Source organism: Octopus sinensis, linkage group LG3 (assembly GCF_006345805.1).
Source record: "Octopus sinensis linkage group LG3, ASM634580v1, whole genome shotgun sequence".
NCBI classification, from domain to species: domain Eukaryota; kingdom Metazoa; phylum Mollusca; class Cephalopoda; order Octopoda; family Octopodidae; genus Octopus; species Octopus sinensis.
The window spans coordinates 36,310,133-36,327,606 of NC_042999.1; the positions used below are offsets into that span (position 1 = coordinate 36,310,133).

Consider the following 17,474-nt stretch of genomic DNA (forward strand, 5'->3'; position numbering starts at 1 on the left):
GACAGAGCGTTAGTACCTTGAGAGAAATGTTGTACCTAAGAAGCATCAGTTGTTGTGTGCAAGAGAGACGATTGCGCTGGTATGGTCATGTGGCGAGAATGGATGAAGAGAGGTGTGTGAGAAAGTGCCAATCCCTAGCAGTTGAGGGAACCCGTGGAAGAGGTAGACCCAGGAAAACCTGGGACGAGGTGGTGAAGCACGACCTTCGGACGTTAGGTCTCACCATGGAAATGACTAGAGACCAAGACCTATGGAAGTATGCTGTGCGTGAGAAGACCCGGCAAGACTAGTGAAGCCATAATCCGTGGCCCCTACCTGGGACGTAGTCAGTCCACCTGTGCATACCTTCCTTCTTGTGACACTTGTGAAGACCTGTTGAGGCAAGTGAGAATCGAATCGTATCAAATCAAATCGAACCAAATCAAAATAGATGAACATCAATGGAATTTGTATCCTTGTGGTACCAGTGCCGGTGGCACATAAGAAAACCATCCGAACGTGACCGTAGCCAGTACCGCAATGACTGGCCTCCGTGCTGAGGGCACGTAACAAACACCATCCGAGCGTGGCCGTCTGCCAGCCTCGTCTGGCACCTGTGTCGGTGACACATAAGAAAACACCATCCGAGCGTGGCCGTCTGCCAGCCTCGTCTGGCACCTGTGTCGGTGGCACATAAAAAACACCATCCGAGCGTGGCCGTCTGCCAGCCTCGTCTGGCACCTGTGTCGGTGGCACATAAAAAAACACCATCCGAGCGTGGCCGTCTGCCAGCCTCGTCTGGCACCTGTGTCGGTGGCACATAAAAAACACCATCCGAGCGTGGCCGTCTGCCAGCCTCGTCTGGCACCTGTGTCGGTGGCACATAAAATCACCCACTACACTCTCGGAGTGGTTGGCGTTAGGAAGGGCATCCAGCTGTAGAAACACTGCCACATCTGACTGGCCTGGTGCAGCCTTCGGGCTTCCCAGACCCCAGTTGAACCGTCCAACCCATGCTAGCATGGAAAGCGGACGTTAAACGATGATGATGATGATGATGATATATATATATATATATATATATATTAGGGAGTAAATCCAAACTTACAGGGAAAAATTAGATTTAGGATTAAATCTAATTTCACAGTATAAATATAACTAAATAAAAAAATAAAAAATTTATAAATATAAATTAATAATTTTAATTTTAAATTTAAATAATTAAAATTTTTTAATTTTATATATTTTGTATATTATATTAATAATTTTTATGTTTTGGTTTAAGTTTTTCATTGTTTGATTTGCCTAATAGTGGTTTTATCTCTAATTTAATTTATATATATATATGCACACAAACATAGGCAATGCCTAAGTGAAATATATATTTATTGTAAAGGTGTCTGTCTGTTAATTTTGTGAGGGCAAAGATCTGTGCCTGGAAACCCTTGTTTTGGTTTTTGGGCAAGACAGCATCTGCTGTGATTGTAGAGAACCACATATGAGTAACAGTCTTGGTTGCAGTAAATGCACACTTTGTCACTCTTGTCCTAGCTCCTAGTGCTACTATGCTACCAAATCTGCTTTTCTCATCTTTTTAAACCTTTGTCTAGTTACAGCCTCCAGCAGGAGCAATCATCAGCAATATTCCCCCCAATTTTCAATGTTTATATAAAGAGATTTCATATCCCTCAGGCAGACATCTAAATAAATATATGTATATATATATATATATATAATATATATATATATAAAAATATATATATATATATATATATATAATATATATATATATGTGTGTGTGTGTATGCATGTACGTTATCTTGCCTTGACATCACATCATACATATATGCATGTATATATATGTGTGTGTGTGTTTGTGTCTATATGCATATATATGTACATGTGTGTGTGGGTATATATATTATATATATATATATATACACACACACATACATATATATATATATTCACACACACAAAAGCCCCCCACTACTCTTCTTAACATGTCCTCATATATCATTTAGTATGGATGTTGATTATGCATTACTCATGGATGCTCAGGAGTTGCAAGTCATTCTTTAGTGGAGGGGAAGGAGGATGCGCTGAAATTTCCCATCTTCTTCTACTCAGTTTGTCTGCTCCTGACCTACACAAATATAATACCATTCTTTACAACACTGTGTCAGGCAGAGTTCTGGATTAATAATGGTGAAGAAATTTAGGAAGGCCTTGAGAATGTCTTAGTTGTGTTTGCACCATCACACATCAGCTGAATGTATCCCCAATTATCAATTCGCTGAAGAAGAAGAAGCATTCGAGAAATGTCATTTGTCCTCTATTCTTGCAATGTGACCAGACTAGTGCAACTTAGCCCAGCACAGGGAAGTATGGCTACCAGGCAACACTACACAACCAAGGACTTGGGCAACTCATGTGGAATTTATTAAGCTTCTTGGCATACCTACTATAAACAATGTATATCTCATTGACATACTGCAAAGTTGGCAGAACAACAATTCTGTAGATCTTCAACATGGTTTCAGTTTTGAAGCTGAGGCCTTTTTCTTACTCAAAGTCTAGTGAAAGGATTTCTAAGTTTGGTAGTTCTACTGCTGACTTTGTCGTCAATGTAGAGGATTCATGAAATGCTGTTGGCAAGGTATGTGGACCTGTAAATGGCCAGTATAATCTGATCCCTGACCATGATGGCAGGTATCACATACTCCTTTTGATTGCAGTCAGAAGAGAGCCTGTTCCTTAACTGCTGCATCTCAAACACTGAATCTAGACTGAGAGAACAGTTATCTGCTAACAGAAATTGGCACTCCACTTCCTTCTTCACCATGGTTTCAGCTTGGAATTTTTTAAAGCTGAAAAACTTACCATCAATACAACAATGGATGATGAAGGTATCAGTCAATATGATAGAAAACATCATAGTGGAAACATGTGCCGATGCACAACTGTTTTGCAAAGCTTGTGATTTGGAATACTGCCACTGGCTCTTTATCCTTGATTACCCCAGCAAGCAAGCCCTTATAGAATGAGCATAACATAGAAAATAAATTGTTATCGCCATATTAATATGGCATTCTTATAGATATAAGAATAATCGCTGCCGCTGGTCAGCTCCATGAGGCCACCGCCATCAAGATAGCTATTGATACACGATCTGTATCCATTATAACCTTCGAACAAGGGAGGTCAGTGGCGACACCTGCGGGTCTGACTGCGCTACATTTACAAGGGGCAATACCCCGAAACGCGTCTGTAGCTGTCGGACTGGCAGTGTGAAGCGGCTGACCTCCCTTGTTCGAAGGTTATAATGGATACAGATCGTGTATCAATAGCTATCTTGATGGCGGTGGCCTCATGGAGCTGACCAGCGGCAGCGATTATTCTTATATCTATAAGAATGCCATATTAATATGGCGATAACAATTAATTTCCAGTAAACGCTGCCGTAATCTCTTTTATAGAGACTTAGTAATTTTAATATTTCTATTATAGAAAATAAACTTGACAGGAAATCTGCACAGAGCCACAATGCAATTGACAGTATCAAAATACCTCTGTAAGTCTGCAAAAAGTTATAGAGAGCTTATGTTGGTGTTTCTAAAACTTCTGAAGTTAGCATAGTCCAAATCACATGTCCACTGTATCATGATCTTTTCTAAAGCCATGCAGGCTCTCAGAAAGAAGGTTCTATTCATGATAGGCAATCAGGTGGTTGAACCCTAACCCTAACCCAGTGATTGACAGCAAGAAAAAGCCCTTTTCTTTTCTTGTTGAAGAGTTGGACTAATGAGACATCCTTGAACTCCAGTGAAATGTCCTCCTGGCACCACACTTTGTGGAAGAATCCAGTAAGCCTTGAGATAAGGTGAGGACCACACTTCCAGTACATTTCAGCTAAATTGGTTATCACTTCCAGAGAACTTATCAATGGCTAGATCACTCTCAACTTCCTTGATCCCATAAGCTAAAATATACTTAAACACATACACACCAAAACATAAAGTAAAAATCAAATGAATGTCCTTTGGTTTCAATGATGAGCATTGCAGGAATTCAATCAACTGAAGTACCTCATAAATTAATTATAGTGTAAGTGGATGAATATTCCAAAAACATTTATATTCCTAATGTAATCTTCAGGTAGAATCAGCCTAAGAGAATGTGACAAGGATGTTCTTTTGAATTACGAGGTACTCTATTTGATGGGCTTTCACAGGTTCCATCAACTCAATTTCACACATATGGTTTGAATCAGACTGTGAATGTCATAGAACCAAATCGGAGACTTCATGAATGTGAAGTGAGCCTAACCAGGGAGTGATGCCTGAATTCATACATGCACACGCATATACTAGTAAGATATGTACGAACATAATTTCTTTTATTTTTTCATTTTTTGCTTTTGCAACACAGCTCGCATTGTACCTCACGATTTCGATACCTTCCAATAATATCGCTCCCTCGAGAGGGAACGAGGAGCATTGATCCTAAAAGGGGATGTCTTGGTTCTTATTGTTTTCTTGTTTCTGTTATCTTTGAAGACACACAGAAAGCTTCTTGAAACTCCGAGTTTCACATCATTAATTATTCAAATGAACTGTTTCGGTAACTAGAGACATTAAACTTGGAGTGTATACTTCAAGAAGCTTCAACTTCTAAAATATACAAATATACACTTTTCTTCATGTACTGAGTGCTTTTTTTACTCGTTTGTAAACAAACTTTCACTGACTCTACAAAAATAATATATATTATTAATCTTTGAATACTCTTTTTTTCTTTCTGGCAGTTAAATATATATATATATATATATATATATATATATGTAGGTCCCGGGTTGAGTCGGGGTTAACCACAGTAAATAAGGTACTCAATACATAGCAGAGTAAATTAATTTATTTTATAGAAGGAGATTCTACAGGACTAGAACTGTTTCATTCAAAAGAAATCATCAGGAAGCCTGATGTTTTCTTTTGAATGAAACAGTTCTAGTCCTGTAGAAGCTCCTTCTATAAAATAAATTTCATATATATATATATATATGCGGGTGTGTTGGAAAACGGTAACGTGAAACTCGGAGTAAACTAATGTTGAAAACTCCCAACATTGACGATATATGCGAGTGATTGCATACATATACATATATACACATACACACAGATATGTGTGCATACGCACACACACGCGTGTGTGTGTGTGTGTGTGCACCATAACCACAGTTGCTTCCCTTGGAAGAACTGTCTATAAGAACGAAATCAACTTGAATCCCTTTAGAGTCGCATTTGACTCGGGCAGGTAATAGGGTAGGATTACATAAAATATTTGTTAATCTGATGACATGTCATGCAGCTATAATTACACGACTCATCAAAAGCAGGATGACATTATAATGTTGCGATGTTTAAACAGAGATATCCAATTAAAGTTAACAGAGTATATACATAGAAAGTGACGAAGGTGTAAATGATTGCATCTGTGCGTCAATATATAAATATATTTTTATACATAAATATATATATATATATATATACGTATGTTGAAGTACTCACTGCTAAAGTGTTGCGGCTTCAGTTGTTTTCTTCTGGACATTTTCTAAAGCTACTGGGACGGTTTTTGCTGTACGTGTCCACAACACTTAACTATTTTTAAAATTGTATTCATCAATGTAGCAACAGGCGGCCCGGTGGAGACCCAAAAAACAACACTAAAAACACGAGGAGTGGGCCAATTTGCCTCCTTCCCTTTCCTTTGTCGTCCATATTGAACACAGTACTATGGGATAGACTCTCTCTTTCTCACTCCTCCTATAACTTCTCTTTTGTTTTCCTTTCTATTTCTCTTTTTTCCTCCTCTGCCTACTACACACATTATTTCTCTTTATTACTATTACTCTTTCTCTTTTCTTCCTTTCTAATCTCCTTGTCTTACTTTTACTCTTTCTCTTTTCTTCGTTTCTTCCTCTCTCTCTTTTTCTTTCTACCTTTCTTCTCTCTCTCTTTTCCTATCTATCTTTCCTCTTTTAATCTCTTTTTTCCCCCTTAATTTCTGCATATCTCACCTTCACTCTTATTATCGTTCGTTACACTCATATTCTCCAATATTTTTACAATTCATCTTTTGACTTCCTGTTATTTTAATTAATATAGTGCTGTTTATATATATATATATATATATATATATATATAATATATTATAGTGGGGTAGGCCGGTTTACGGGGTTACCCTGGGTTTCTCGCTCATAAGGAGCTTATCCCTATATATATATATATATATATATATATATATAGGCATATCTACACAACTGTGCACTCATCTGATTTTGTTTCCTCATAACTTGAAGGAAGATGGCTATTTTTTATGAAATTTTCCACAAATACCTTTCAGATAGTGTAGATTCGATTATATCGGAATTTGTTAAGTAAAAAAAAAAAAAAAAAATGGTCGGTGCGTACTTATGTCTCCTGACACATATCACGTAATTTCTTTTTTCTAATTTCAACTTTCATTTTGTAATATATACGTGTGTGTATGTTAGTAGGTATATGTGCGGTCCCCACCTTTTTATTTATTTTTTTTATTCCACATTAAATTCCGATCTTATTGCAATGTGCACCACCTAAAAAGCACTTACAGGGAATTTCATTAAAAACGCTCATTTTTTCTAAAAGTTATGAGGAAACAAAATCGGGAGAGGACACACTTGAGGAGGCATGCTTATATACATTGCCGTCTCAAGGCATGGACGGACCGAGCAGTTGCCCAGTGACTCCATGGGTCAAGGGTCCAAATTTTATGCTGTTGTCTGCTGTCAATAAATGCGGTAGGGCCTAGTGCAGTGGTTTTCAACCAGGGTTCTGCCAGTACAGTCCAGGGGTTCCGCAAGAAGTTACAAAACTGCTAAAATCGGCAGTAATTTTTAATTCTCCTATGCAGATATGTGTGCATAAGACTATTAAATTATTGCACAGGGGTTCCTCGAGCCAGTGGAATGTTTCCTTGGGGTTCCGCTCCAGCAAAAAGTTTGAAAAGCACTGGCCTAATGCATAAACTTGCTAGGGGGTCCATAATACAATTAAGAAGGTTTCTCTCTCTCTCTCTCTCTCTGCCTGTATATATATGCGTGTGTTTGTGTATTAATATTTAGCAGAAGCAAGTCCGAGAATTTCGTGTGTTAGCACTTCCTAACACACGAAACTCTCGGATCTTGAGTCACTTTGTTGTTTCTGCTAAATATTAGTAAAGATATGCATATACTCATATTTTGAGTTCTATTTTCCCTATTTGCATCACCATAACTATACTCATACACATACATATATATGTATATATGCTTTTTTTTTCCCCTATATCCATTCATCATTTATTTATTAAATTGGAAATTGTGAGAATTATAAAGTAATTCACAGCAAAAATTGGTTTTCTGAATGTAAACCTCCTTGCTAATCTTGCATTTAATTTTTATTTACTTTGTCATAACACTGGGAGGAAGAAAACTGTTGATAAGAAAAAGAAAGTAGAGACCTTTAGAAAACTTAACTTGCGTAATAACAGCGGAAACTGGTTCGAAAGTGTGCTGCAAAACAACAACAAGCCGAAAATTTATAAAATGTATTACTAATTTTTGGTAAAAATCCACAACTGTTAATAATTGAACCACCAAAAATGAATTGTAATGTTTATAAATATAAGATATAGGTATGTTGTAGAATGGTAGTTTTACGATAGCTGAACTTCATTCTCACTGTTGACATTAATCCAATTTCACGTCATTCCGTTAGGTTTTAGACGGAGAGTTGTTGTCCACACTTAATTGAACTATTATTGCTGCTCGTGTCATTATGATGTCGACAGGAGATTCAAATTCTATACCCGGGTAATTATTTCCTACTTAACTTTATGTGTTTTTGTTGATTATCTGCTAAAGTTTATATTTTGTCGTTACATACCCACACTAAATATATATATATATTTATGTACACATATACATACATATGGTAATCGTCAGTGATGCATCCAATTAATGCCATGAAACTTTAAATATACAACCTGTAGATTTTATTTTACTTAACTAGAGAAGCACATAATTCAAATATGAGAGTATGTGTTAAATGAAAACAGGTCATTTATGCTTTTACATCGACATCACACCAACGGGGGATCCACGCCGTGGTTATTGACCTGACCTGCCGTGTATAATAGCCGAACGTCCCTCAAATCACAGATCTTGCCATCACAAAAGTAAGGACGCTTCGGATTGTGTGGTCCTGAGTACACTATGCCCGGTGGAAAAAACAGAAGGGTCACAGCCAGGACGACTTCGGTTTTCAGTTTGCTCTTTGAGGGCTGATCTGAGGATGGTTTATGCAATAACAACTACATTCAACAAGGATAGTCAACAAATTGTTTGTTGTTCTATATCGTTGATCGAATTACAGTCTTTGGGGTTCTTTAGAAACAAAAGTGTCGGTATTTAATTAAATCTTTCCCGGTTTTGTTACTAATAAGTTGCGTGCAGCTAGACTAGCACGTGTACTGAAATTTTTTGTTTTATTTTTTACGTATTATTTCGCTTACATTCTTTATCAGCTCATATGTTCAGAAGTCGACAGCTTTGTTACATGTAGCATTGTTACGTGTACATGTTGGTTGTATAGAAATAAAATTTACCCTAATAAATATTTTCACTACATTGAAACGATACATATTTCATCATCTTTTATCTGATGCAATACTAGGTTTCTGTGTTTGTATTATGCTGAAAGCATTTTGGACACATACGCCACTCCTTTAACGTAATCTTGTTTGCCATATTATTTGTTGTGGGGAAGGTGTAGAAAGGTATATCCCTACCTTTGCGGAATTACACTTATATGGAAATTCCTGAAACTATCTCCCCAAGTAGTCTGGTTGTTTATCCTACCTCAAGACAACTCTTGCATTAGAATTTACAGTTTTGAAAGCATTTTTTTAATGAGAATATCCAAGGAATATTCACTAGATTACCAAAAATTTTAAAAACCATAATTAGGTTTCTTTTTGTCTTTCTTTCGTCTATAAATTCAAATTTTGAAATACTTAAACGATAAGAAAATCCACTTAGATTAAATAAAATAGCTCAAATTTGCTCGGCGTGGTCGATATCCTTTTGGAAGAACTCCAGATTTCTCTGGCACATTCAAACTGAGGACAGACATAAGTTTTAAACATTTTCAATAAAAAGTTGGGGCTCGATTCTGAGAAACGTTGAAGTTCAAGTACATCATGTAAGACCCTTTGGAAACAACGTTAGCTCAATGTAATCAAAATTTCAGAACATTGAATATAAGAATTCCCAGGTCACAGGATGTTAGAATCCTTGGAAATTTCAGTATCGTTCAAGAAATGTTTAAGTTTTAACATTTTCTAAGTGAAAATGTAGAACCAAACATTTTTGAATAACCAAAGACCACACTCTACCTGTTGAACCCATAAGAAATATCTGAATGTCAAAATTTAGATATATATCAGCTGGGTTTTTATTAACTGAGGAGTATAATGTTGCCCAAATTGCATATGATTTTAAATTATAAAAATGTATTAAATTTTTCAAGTCATTTATATAAATTAGGAAAAGTATTGGTTCAGTAAGGCCACTTTACAGAACTCTTAGGTGTGACAGCATAGTGAGGGAGCAAGAGCAATTTGGGGTGGGGTTTGCAGCACTTTTGTATAAACCTGTATAGGAGGTAGAGGTGGGTGTTTGGCATTCTCAAGGGCTACCACTGGTGACACTCACTCCAGCTGCTCTGCTGTCTAGGTGTGATTGAAACTAGAATAGTCTTCTTTTATAGATATATTGTTTTCTGTTTCTAAATTGTTTTTTAAGCCACTCTAAAATTTTTACCAGCAGCTGTGAGATCACCGAGTAATTTACAAGACAAGAACCCCTTGACTGAATGGAGTGTAGTGTCAAGGGAGCTGGCTTTTTTTGTCAGGTGATGAGAAGTTAGAGTATGAACAGAGAGACAGAAATAGGTGTCTGCAGTTGAGGAGATACATGGCTACTCCTGTAGGAGAGAGAGAGAGATAAGATGGTGTTGATGCAACAGGGTGGACACCCAAATTACAGGGAGGTGTATATAGTGATTTGATTGGGTGAGTAGGTGGGTAAGTTCACAAGATTGTGAAAGGAGAGTGGAATGTAGAGGGGAATCTTAAAGAATATTATCGATACATAGGCACAGGCGTGGCTGTCCGGTAAGAAACTTGTTTCCCAACCACATAATCTGGGTTCAGTTCCACTGTGTGGTACCTTGAACATCTACTATAGCTTTGGGTCAACCAAAGCCTTGGGAGTGGATTTGGTAGATGAAAACTAAAAGAAACTTGTTGTACATATATACACACACACATATATATATATATATATATATATATATCTTTATGTGTGTGTCTTCGTATCTGTGTTTGTTCCCCTACCATGACTTGACAACTGTGTATTTACATCCCCGTAACTTAGTGGTTCAGCAAACGAGATCAATAGAATAAGTACTGGGCTTACAGAGAATAAGTACTGGGTCCGATTTGTTCAACTAAAACCCTTTAAGGTGGTGCTCCAGCATGGCCTAAGTCAAGTGGCTGAAACAAGTGAAAGAATAATACTAGGAAATTTACAACACAATTTACAAAAGGAAAGTCACTTATAGTTGTTTCATTGACACAGCTAATAAAATCTACTCCAGAAAGGAAAATAGAAATACCATCATCATCATCATACATCCACTTTTCCATGCTGGCATGAGTGGCATGTCATAATAATCTGAGCCAGTTCTTATTTAGAGTTATTGCTCTCATTTGAGGATTAGGTCATTGTCATACAGAAATTCTCGTGAGCTGCTGGACTTGAAGTTATGTTATAGCATGGAAAACTGGATACTAATTTAAATGCATAACCAACTTTCACCTTACCAATATAATTCTCCCAAGCCATTCATTTCACCCTACTTAGTGACTACTGCAGAATGTAACTTTATCCAGATCAGCAAATGCTAGATAGAATGGCCTATTTTCGGTTAATTGTTTCTGCATTTGTTTTTAGAAACAGGGTATCAGTACAATATGCTGTCCTGGCATAAACCTGAACTTCATCTTTTCTAGGTTAGTTCTCATCTTTCAGTAACATTCACAATTTGGCCCATCAGTTTGATGCCATTGTAGTAACCGACTTCTGAAGCATTTATTTGACCTTGTAACTGTTGATAATGAAACATCCCAATTGTTGAGTATTTCACCTCTCTGTTCCACATCATTGCCTATATGAGTCTCTAGCATGTAACCTACTTCAATATTATTGCACATATTGTTAGCAGTTGACTGGTAGTAATTATTCCGGTTTGATAATTTAAAAAGAAAAAGAAAAACATCTTAAGTTGTAACTTCATAACAGTTTATTGAAAGCTTTAAAAATTATGTGCTAAAAAAATGATTAGTCTGCTTTGAGCCCAAAAGCTCATGAAGTTGGAGCTTATCTAGATTTTCAAGGTATTTAGGTTGAGAATAGAAAATGATTTCTCACTCCTACACAGTAGGATTAACTTCCTGTCTACCCACTAGTTGCCATGTTTCTCAGTCTCAGCTAAATGTATTGGGTCATTGTGAAGTACCTTATTAAAGGACATGATATATGGCCCAGTTTGGGATTTGAAACCATAATCTCACAATTATAAGCCCAACACCTTAACCACTTGGCCATATCATCATCATCATCATCTAAAATCCATTTATCTGTTCTTGCAAAATTCGTTGAAGCAAAATGCACCAATCCGACCGTGGCCGATGCCAACCTCGCCTGGCACCAGTGCAGGTGGCACGTAAAAAGCACCCACTACACTCACGGAGTGGTTGGCGTTAGGAAGGGCATCCAGCTGTAGAAACACTGCCAGATAAGACCGGAGCCTGGTGCAGCCTTCTGGCTTCCCAGATCCCCGGTCGAACCGTCCAACCCATGCTAGCATGGAGAACGCACGTTAAACGATGATGATGATGATGCCTTTCTTGTCACCAGCCCTCACTTATTTTCAAGCAATGTTTTATTTCCCATGGCCATACATTTTTCTCATAGAAGACTGGATATGAACAACATTGTTTGTATGATGGTGATGCTCATTTACAGCCATCACATAATGTTACAAGGGTACACACAGTTATGCACATGAATACATACGTACACACACACATACATACATTACTCAAGATGCACTTTCAGCTTCATATTTATTATTATTAGAGCAACACAAGGTAGCAAACTGGCAGAATCGCTAGCAGATGACTGGTGCGACACCAGTGCGAAATCACCTCCCTCCGACAAGTCATCCTAACGAGACGTCTGCGTTGGCTGGGTCATGCCCTCCGTCGTCAACCAGGAGAATTCATCTACGAAGCAATTGCCCCAGCTCCCCTTCAGGGTTGGCGAAAGTGATGTGGTGGATGACGAAAAACCTGGCTGATGACAGTCAAGGCTGATCTAGAACCCAACCTAGGCTCCCATATCTATGGTGTTCGCCACTGGAATAAGGAGTGGTTGGAGATCACGTGGTCGTTAGCCTCAAGTCGACAGGTCTGGTCGGCGTTTGTGAGAGATGCAGCATTGAGGATGAATGAAGCCAGCTCAACCCACCCTGGGTGAATGCTGTCTCAAGAGAGAGAAAAGAAGAGAATCGCTAGCACACCACACAGAATGCTTATTGGCATTTTGTCCATCTTTACTTTCTGAGTTCAAATTCCGCCTAGGTCAACTTAACCTTTCATCTTTTCAGGGTTGATAAATTAAGTACCAGTGAAATGCTGGCATCGATGTAATTGGCTAGTCCCCTCCCACAAAATTTCAGGCCTTCAGCCTTAAATCGAAAGGTTTAGTGGAGCAACAGGCTACATACCAACTTGTCCGGAGGATCATGATATCTGGGACTATAAAAATCTGCAAGGCCTTAAGATTTAAAGGATGATGAACAGATCAAGATGTTTTCCTTCACAATCTTGAGTATTTAGGATTACATAATCTAAATTGTCCTTCTGTACTTTTTAGGACATTAGGTATAAGACAGGTTGGTAAATCAAAGTTTTCTGGCTTCCCATTAGTTATTTTCTCTTCTTAAGTACCATTCTAGTTTGATGAGGAAAATATTGTGAAGTAATGTTTATTGCCATTTAAACGTAGCTATTCCATAGGAACTGACGTTACTTATTTCTTTATTGCCCACAAAGGGCTAAACACAGAGGGGACAAACAAGAACAGACAAAGGAATTAAGTCGATTACATCGACCCCAGTGCGTAACTGGTACTTTATTTATTGACCCCAAAAGGATGAAAGGCAAAGTCGACCTCGGTGGAATTTGAACTCAGAACGTAACGTTTCTGCCAGCTCGCTGCCTTAGGAACTGACGTTGCTGCTATTTCTAACCCCTAAGAATTTGCAAAGTTTAGTGTTTGTAAAAGTGGTATTGTTGCTTTGCTCTTGTTCTGCCCTTATGTAGATTAAAGGCATTCTTGCTATGACCATACTGTCTTTTAATGGAAAAAAAAAATCTATGATTATACCCTTCCTGTATTAAGACAGTGGATTGTGAGTTGAGGGAAATTTGGGTGCTATTTCTAATTTGTCAAGTGAACATGTAGAGATTTTTCCTTGCCTTGTTTGTGAAAATGGTGAATGTGCAAGTGAAAGGATTAAAAGACATACAGGTATATTAGGCACACCCTAATTTCAGCAGTGAATATTCAGGATTAAAAGTTTTTAATGCATTATCCCCTTAGTGTTTAAACCGGCCATATCCGGCCCAAATATTCTACATGTTTTATATTCAAACTAGCCAGATCTAGCCTCTCACACCTAACCTACATTGACATTCTAAAAATAAACTATCAAGTCATTGAAACCTCAGAGCTATAATATAATAAATGATTAATTCAAAACAATTTGAGTGAAAAAGTATTACATTTAACAGAGTAATCTGAACACTAAAGGGTTAAACCAACCATATCCAGCCAAAATGTTCTATTTGTTTTATGTTCAAACTGACCAAATACAAGATTCTTACACCTACCCTACAATATCATACTATAAAAGTAAACAAACCTATAATTGAAATCTCAAAGCTACAAGATAATGCATGATTAATTCAAAGCTATGTGAATAAATAAGCATTACATTTGACAGAATAATTTGAATTTTAAAGGGTTAAAGCCTATGCGAGGCTTCAGTTTCACATGTAAGACCAGGAGGTTGGGATTGAGACACTTTTGTGAGGGGAAAAAGTGTGCCTTATATACCGTCAAATATGGTAATAAGCTGTTATATCATCCGTGACAATATTTGATATGTGTGCAACAATATATCATAGTACCAAATATAATCGTATAACAATAAGCAATGAGAGTTGGTTAGCTTATAACCATTTGTACAATAACGCTCCAATGCAGAATCAATACCGAGACTAAAGCTCTCACAGTTTGACCTCAGCTGTCTGCTGGCTCATCTATTTATAAGACTCATCCAGTCACATGTGGGTGGGTGGGTGTCAGTTTACTCCAAAATATAAGCAAATAAAGTTCAGATAAATAGTTTACTGAAGTCATTTCAATTGACTAAACTACTCTACTTCCCTTAGAAAAATACTACAATTTCAAGGTCAAATAGTTTATTTTTCATTCTAAGAACCAGTAATACATTGAGGTGAAATTCAGTTAACTATTAACCCTTCCCCTGTTGAAAATGACTTTGTATTTTATCAAAATAAATTGGTTTTTTTTAATTATTTATATTGTAGGGTGGGAGATGGTGAAGATGCATAACTTATCAGAGTATTGAGCTCACAATCATTGGATCATGGATTTGATTCTCAGAGCAGGCAGCACATTGGTCCTTAGACAAGGCACATCATTTCATGTTGTCCCAGTCCACTCAAGTGAAATGAACACTGGTAGTAGTCGGGGTTAACTCTGTAATGGACTGGCATCCTGTTCAGTAGTAATCTTGTGCTCTTGGGTGTCTAACAGCATTGGAAACCCAGGCAAGCTCCAGACTCATGAGCTAATAGGCTTAAGATAAACATTTTCTTTGGGATGGTGGTTTTACAGAATTGCTAGAATTTCAGAAAAAATACCATGCAATATTTGTTCCTGTTCTTTATCTTCTGAATTCAAATCCCAGGGAAGTCAAATTTGGCTCTCGTTCTTTCAAGATTGATAAAGTACCAGTGAAGTATTCGGGTCAATTTAATAAGCTACTGCCAAAGTTTGTAGTCTTATGCCTATGTTAAAAATGGTTGTTAAAACAACTGTTATTTGCAACTTGGTTTTGATTCTTAATTAAAACCAAACTCTTTTGCCTGTGTGGTAAGAAGCTTGCTTCCCAACCACACGGTTCTGGGTTCAGTCCTATGTTGTGGCATCTTGTGGCTCCTACTATAGATATCTGGGCCAACCAAAGCCTTGTGAGTTAATTTGTTTGACAGAAACTGAACAAAGCCTGCCATATATATATATATATATATATATATATATATTGTTATATTTCGGAATGGTCATATTGCCAGTTTAGCCATAAAAAATCTTGCACAACAAATATTTAAGCGTATATATATATATATATATATATATATATATATATATATATATCAGTGTGCATACACAATAGAGTGTAAGCGCCTTGAGAGAAAAGTTGGAACTAAGCAGCATCAGATGTGGTGTGCAAGAGAGACGACTGTGCTGGTATGGTCATGTGGTGTGAATGGATGAGGACAGCTGTGTGAAAAAGTGTCACACCCTAGCATTTGAGGGAATCTGTGGAAGAGGTAGTCCCAGGAAGAGGTGGTGAAGCACAACCTTCGAACATTGGGCCTCACCGAAACAATGATTAGTGACCGAAACATTTGGAAACATGCTGTGCTTGAGAAGATCCGGCAAGCCAAGTGAGACCATAACCTGTGACCTATGCCAGGGGTGTAACCAGCCTACTTATGCGTACCTTTCTTTTGTTGGACACTAAACTTTGCTTGCGAAGACCTGTTGAGGCAAGTGAAATTAAAATCAAATTCGCTGATGTGGCCAATGACAGCACCGCCTGACTGGTACCCATGCAGTGAAACGCTAAAGCACCATCTGAGTGTGATCGTTGCCACGGCCACTGACTAGCCCCCATGCCGGTGGCACATAAAAAGCACCATTCGAGCATGATTGTTACTAGCGTCGCCTTACTGGCACTTGTGTCGGTGGAATGTGAAAAACAACATTCAAGCAAGGTCATTGCCAGTGCCACTGGACTGGCTCCTGTGCAGGTGGCACATAAAAAACACCATTTGAACGTGGTCGTCGCCAGTACCGCCTGATTGGCCCTCGTACCGGTGGCACATAAAAGCACCCACTACACTCTCGGAGTGGTTGGCATTAGGAAGGGCATCCAGCTGTAGAAACTCTGCCAGATCAGATTGGAGACTGGTGCAGCCTTCTGGCTCACCAGTCCTCAGTCAAACCGTCCAACCCATGCCAGCATGGAAAGCGGATGTTAAATGATGATGATGATGACACATACACACATGTACGTGTGTGTCTTTGTGTTTGTTTGACTTCACCGTGGTGCCCCTGTATGGTCACAATTCAGTGGATGAAACAAGTAAAAAGATAAAGATTATTATTTTATGTTTATGAATTCGTTTTGCAAGATTCCTGATGTGAAATTGTGTGTTGAAGCAGATATTATTATACTTCAGGATGGTCGTTTTCCTTTTTTATTGCCAAATAAACACTGTAAATTCGTTCTTCACTTGCTTATTGTTGTTCTTATTTTATCTTATGTCCATTATCTGGAAATCTTTCATCACATATCTTGACTTCTTCAGTGACTCTTCCATCCATGTGTTTCCTTTTGTTGTGTTTAGTCCATTCTGTCTCTCTCTATGATGTATATCCTTATCTGCACTTGTTTGCATCTTATCTGTGTGTGTGTGCGCATGTGTGTACACTAGTGTGTGTGTGTATACAGGTTTGCTTACTATATTATTTGTATCCATGCCTAAATAGGTTTTTTTTTTTCATTTATTGACTTATTTCATCATAAGTATGCACATGTGTGACTTTTGTGTGTGTATACATAGGTTTATGTATTATACTGTTTGTATCTGTGTCCTTTTTTCCTTTCTGTCTTTAGTTATGTTGCATGATCTAGTGGTGGCAGATGTTATTGTTCCATTCGTCTTTTCTATTGAAGCTTGGTTTGTTTATTACTATGTGTGTGGTCACTATAATCTGTCTAAGTGTCATGTCTGTTCTATGTGTTGATATATCTTGTCTGACTACATTCCTATTCTGACAGTTAACCTGTGGATTCATCTTACATACTATACAATTGTTCTCTGTACTTCATGCTTATGATGAAATACAAGAAATAGAGATAATGAGTAAATAAATGGAAAAAATATCTATATAAAGGATATGGATATAA

General features: G+C 37.6%; 2 protein-coding genes across 6 annotated transcripts in view; one reads left to right on the forward strand and one right to left on the reverse strand.

Annotated features, from left to right (window-relative positions):
* The window catches only part of LOC115209715 (zinc finger protein 236), a 217,776-nt gene extending 211,999 nt beyond the window's left edge, over nt 1-5,777 (reverse strand). For 3 of the 5 annotated variants that reach the window (XM_029778210.2, XM_029778208.2, XM_036500927.1), the window contains exon 1: nt 5,547-5,776. In XM_029778210.2, the coding sequence (XP_029634070.1) occupies nt 5,547-5,586 (40 nt within the window). In that variant the 5' untranslated portion in view covers nt 5,587-5,776. Of the gene's footprint in view, nt 1-5,546 lie in introns of all 5 variants that reach the window. The other 2 variants (XM_029778209.2, XM_029778206.2) reach the window with 1 other exon arrangement.
* Nucleotides 5,778-7,722: 1,945 nt separating this feature from the next.
* LOC115209226 (aspartate--tRNA ligase, cytoplasmic) overlaps nt 7,723-17,474 on the forward strand; it is a 51,497-nt gene continuing 41,745 nt past the window's right edge. Inside the window, exon 1 of the mRNA XM_029777497.2 lies at nt 7,723-7,870. Coding sequence (XP_029633357.1) covers nt 7,836-7,870 — 35 coding nt within the window. The 5' untranslated portion in view covers nt 7,723-7,835. The remainder of the gene's footprint in view (nt 7,871-17,474) is intronic.